This window comes from Sinocyclocheilus rhinocerous, unplaced genomic scaffold, assembly GCF_001515625.1.
Source record: "Sinocyclocheilus rhinocerous isolate Xijiao unplaced genomic scaffold, SAMN03320098_v1.1 scaffold115, whole genome shotgun sequence".
Classification (NCBI taxonomy): Eukaryota; Metazoa; Chordata; class Actinopteri; order Cypriniformes; family Cyprinidae; genus Sinocyclocheilus; species Sinocyclocheilus rhinocerous.
The window spans coordinates 454,970-459,766 of record NW_015650001.1 but is presented as its reverse complement, the minus strand read 5'-3'; the positions used below and the strand labels follow the sequence as shown (position 1 = coordinate 459,766).

General features: G+C 37.5%; 1 protein-coding gene across 1 annotated transcript; it reads right to left on the bottom strand.

The window, feature by feature from the left end:
• Positions 1 to 441: 441 nt before the first annotated feature.
• On the bottom strand, positions 442 to 1,389 carry LOC107711189 (G-protein coupled receptor 183-like). Its single transcript, XM_016516122.1, has one exon. It carries the CDS (start codon positions 1,387 to 1,389, stop codon positions 442 to 444), a length of 948 nt encoding a protein of 315 aa, XP_016371608.1.
• Positions 1,390 to 4,797: the final 3,408 nt, after the last annotated feature.

Below are 4,797 nucleotides of genomic sequence, written 5' to 3'. Positions count from 1 at the left end.
CAATTCTTTTTAAATTGCTTAAAAATTGTCTGAGACAGCAATGCCAGTCTTTCTTCTCTCTGACTGCCATTGTCTTTTCCAGTTGGATAATGTGTGAAGAAACCATGTCTGTTTTTCCTTATGTTCTTGTCTGTAACACATGATGGCGCCACAACTCTTTAAACAAATCTTTGCATGTTTTATTTATGTCCCAGAATTACAAAAGATACATTTATACTTGAACATTTAAAACAATGTATATATTACAATTAATACAATATCTAGAAAGGAGTCCGATAACATCTGTTTAAATAATTATTTGTAAATGTCCAACAAGCTTAATTTATTATATATTTAGTTGTCTATTTACATAATTATTTTGAAAACTGAAGAACTATGGAAATTAAGCTACTACTTGACATTTAATGCTCAGTGTCAGTATGCTCATAGTAGAGTAAGTCATCATTCCTTTGAGGGCTTGTCTTTTTCCTTGCAGCTTAACTTCTTCACACAAGAGTCTGGCAAAAATGGTACTTTCTCTAAGCGGGACAAGTAAGTTAAAGGCTGGATAGTGCTGCTGATGTTTACGAAGGCAAAACAAACTGGTTGCACATAGCAAGTGAAGACCTGATGTGGATAATGGTCTTCAAAGGGGAACATAGCAACTGGAGGGAGATAGTTGCTTATGATTATGATCAAGATAGACAGCACCATCTTAAAGGCCTTTCTTTTCATAGGATTCATCTCATCTTTACCAGAACCTCGTGAGCGTTTCAGGGCCCAGAGGATGGCCACGTTACACACCACCATCCAGGTGAAGGCAAACAAGACCTCACCAGTGAAAACCTTCTCAAAGTTTGGAAGCCCACCAACGGTTTTAGCCGAAGCATACGCAAAAGTGAGCAGCAAAACCACAATGGCCAGGCCGATCCTGTATTTGATGTCCTTCAATTGTCCGAATGCGATGGGGAAGATAACGGCTATAAAGCGATCCAGACAGACGCAGGAGAGGAAAAGCGGCCCACTGGTGTCCTTCACACCATACGAGAATTTCATAGCTCTCCAACCCATAGCACTCCTCCAGTGGTAGAAATTGAGGAATGCTATGATTGTCATGAATCCAAAGTAGGCGTCCATGAAAGCCAGGCAGCCCAGGAAGATGTCAGAGGTTAAAGGTTCATTTCGGGTCTTTATTAGGTTTGCGAGAACCAGGATGTTGGCAGGTATTCCTATGATCACGTTGAAGCACTGTATAGCTAGGTCAAAAACGACACCAGCCACCATATCTTCGCACCCATCGAACACACTGAAGACGTGTGTGGCATTGACTGAACTGGTTGTCAGGTTAGAGGGCAGGCTGCTTCTGAGGATGTAGCTAAATCTTGTGTCATGGCGTAGTTGGCCCTCCATGATGTCAGAGGAGCTGAAATTTGATTCTAGAAGGAACAGTGAAAATTATGTTAATTGAATTTACTAATCTGCTAAGCTCAGAAACTCATTTTTAAAAATATAATATCAGACTGACTGAAATCAGGTGCACAGTGTGTTTTTTTGTCTGTCAAACCCAAACAATTCATGCTTTAATGTTTTGCCTGATCAAGAATTTCATCAGAGAAGAAGTTTTATTTGCAATAGCAAAATAATCAGCCTTCAGTGAGCATGTCCCACTAGACAAGACTGCTGACTTTGCTGGATAGCAAAATAAATACTTTACGATTTCCCAATTTTCGCCTGTTTCACACATACTCCGCTTGCAGTGCTTATCTGGTCCATGTGAGTTACGTATGTGGTGCAGAAGCAGTGCTTTCACACAGGACGCATTTGCAGCCCGCTCCTGATGTGGGAAAATGTTCACGCAAAGAAAGAAGGCGTAACTTTTATTCTCGCTGTAGTATTGTTGCTGCCGCCGCTGCCATGTCGTGAAAGCGCTGTGTGTTTCGTTGTGAAAGCGAAACTACTTTGTTTGGCCTTCCAAAAGAGGACGATATCCACTTCGTCATGCCTGGAGCTGATCCGTGCTGGTCGCTGAGGGAATACATCAACTTTCACCGTGGACAAAGCGGAGTTCAGCCCGGGGTCGTCACATGTGGTTGTGGCAAGCCCGCCGGCCGCCCCGTTCTCAAGCACGCCGGCCGCTTAACCTAAAACCGCATAAACACATTTCATTACACCAAATACACAAAATAATGTTCTTTTTAGCAACGTCATATGACCCCTTTAATTTAACCTTAGTCCTGTGTCAAATGTCCTTTTTATTTTTTATCATATTTACTGTTGTTTTGTCTAGTCAAGTTTATTTGACAAAGTCTGGGAATTATAGTCTAGTTTTAGTCAATTAAAGTTGCCACATTTTAGTCATGCTGCATAATAGTTAAACTGATAATCATTATAATTGATTGCTGATCATGATTGTTGTCATTTGAGAAATTATATCAGAATTATTAAGAAGGTCTCCTTGCTGATTTAGTCACAGCAAACAGCTCAAATGACCATGTGAAGGAACACTGACTGGCTGTATTACACTTTCATCTGAGCAGAATATTTCAAGGGAGATCGATATACTCCAATTTACATGTTTGTCAGAGTTTTTAGATCATCAGTGCTTTTTCCATAGTTTATGAGACAGTGTGTGTGAATGGCTGACAAGAAAATGTGTCCATCTGATAGGGGGATTTAAACTCTTGACATTTGGCAACCCAAAGCATGAAAAGCCATGATAATCAATATTTTTTTCTCCTCTTATTTTGTTGAAGAAAATATAGAGAAAATTTGGATATAGAGAGTTTTTTAAGCTACACATAGTGTTTAATAATGTCATTGTTGTCTTGTCTTCATCTCATACTAATCATGGGGAAAGAAAGGACGTCAACAAAAAAATGTTGTGTCATAGATTTCGTTAATGAAATTAACACTATTTTAGAGGAATGCTGATAGTGCTGCAGGACCATTTTACAGCTTGTGCCATGTAATAAATGATGAGACTTATATCAAAGTCTGCAATATGAGATCTCAATAGAACTGTTCTCATATTTTATATTCAATGATGTCACAAATAGTTTTCTCATTGTGTCCATGAGACAAACCAGAGCAACAATTGTGGATCATGTCACATTTTGTGATCTAACAATACATCAGCTACCACAAACAGACCGGAGGATCTCCCCCTGAGGATGTTTTCCTGCATATCCCCACAGGAGTGCAGTCACTGCACAAACACAAGCACACAGGAACACATCTGTGCAGAAACACCTGTCGACGGGGACTTCCATCAGGGTCCGTACAAGACCCGCCCTGTTTCCTCAGCATATACATATATATGGACAGACTTCACTATGATGCAGTTGCATTTGCAGCAACACTACTCACTACTCATACTAAAAAAATAATTAGCTGGCTTCTGTAGCATGAATTACATTAACATATTGTGCACAACAAATCACATTAAAAGAAACCTTTTCAGTCGACAATATAGCAACAACCTAGAAATTTGGTGCATTAACAAGCAAGGCCATAAGTGTGGTAACGTGATCATCAGTTTAACCAACTATAATGAGTTACAGTAGTGAAACCATTATCATAGATGACTATCACCCTACAAAAAACAAATCTTTATATTTTATATTTGATATCAAAATATATGATATTTGTAGTCTGATATTTTTTTCTCTCATTGACCTGTATTTTTTTCCAAATTATTATTATTATTTTATTTTTGCCTATATTTAACTATTTTGAATGAAATTGTTTAAAATGGTTGTTGGGGGGAGGGGGGGATGCAATGACTGTGGCAACTTTAACATTTGAAAGGATACTATGGAAAAGTTATCGCTTTCCTTATTGAAACTGCTTTTCCCAATCACCGCTTATCGACACTAGGGTGTGACAATACACTTAGCTCACAAGGTGAGACAAAATACAGATGCTTGGTTCACTAGAACGAGACAATATTTTAATATTATTTTTAAGAAATTTTGACAATGACAAAATATTTGTCTTTTAATCACAAAAAGTAAAACAATGCAGTATTTAGAAATATTTTAACTAATCTAGGGCTGTAACTAATGATTATTTTGGCAATCAAGTTATCTACTGATTATTTTGACAATTGAGTAATCTGATATTTTTTAGTAACAAACACACCTAAGTTAAAACCAGGCTTTAGTATGACTATTTATATATAAACTAACGATGAGGCAATAATAATTGGCTCAAATAAAATATCAAAACCAAGTAATTACATGGCTTTATTGAAGAACACTGTTAAAATACATAATGCAATATGCCTATACACAATATGAACATAACTAAATTAAGTACATTATATATTATAACAAATACCTGCAGAGGGCGTCTACGGCCTGGTGACGTTTCAATTTACAGTGTGATTAAATGACTTTCAAATCCATTTAATTTTAATATTTGGCCACATGCAAACTCAAAAACTAGTGAGATAATGTTTTTATAATGTTTAATGTTATAATGTTTTCCCAGATGAACGTTAAGCAATTCAAATTCACAGCATATGCGGAGGAAGAGTTTAGCCCCTTTCACACATACAGTCTTTACTGGTAAACGGTAAGTTACCATTAATTAAGAGATCATGTGTGAACAGGACCTTTTCAAAAATCCCGGTAGATTTGTTCTGGAAATCATATCGTTCTTATGGAGATGACATGATTACTCTGAGCTGTTTACAAAGCTCCACTGCTTTTTAATTAATTATTCTATGTAAATATGCGCTAGATGGCCATCTTTGACCATTGCGCCTCGCAGCTTTTTGTCACGCTTCTCCATTCATCAGGGCTGCGACTCTGCAAT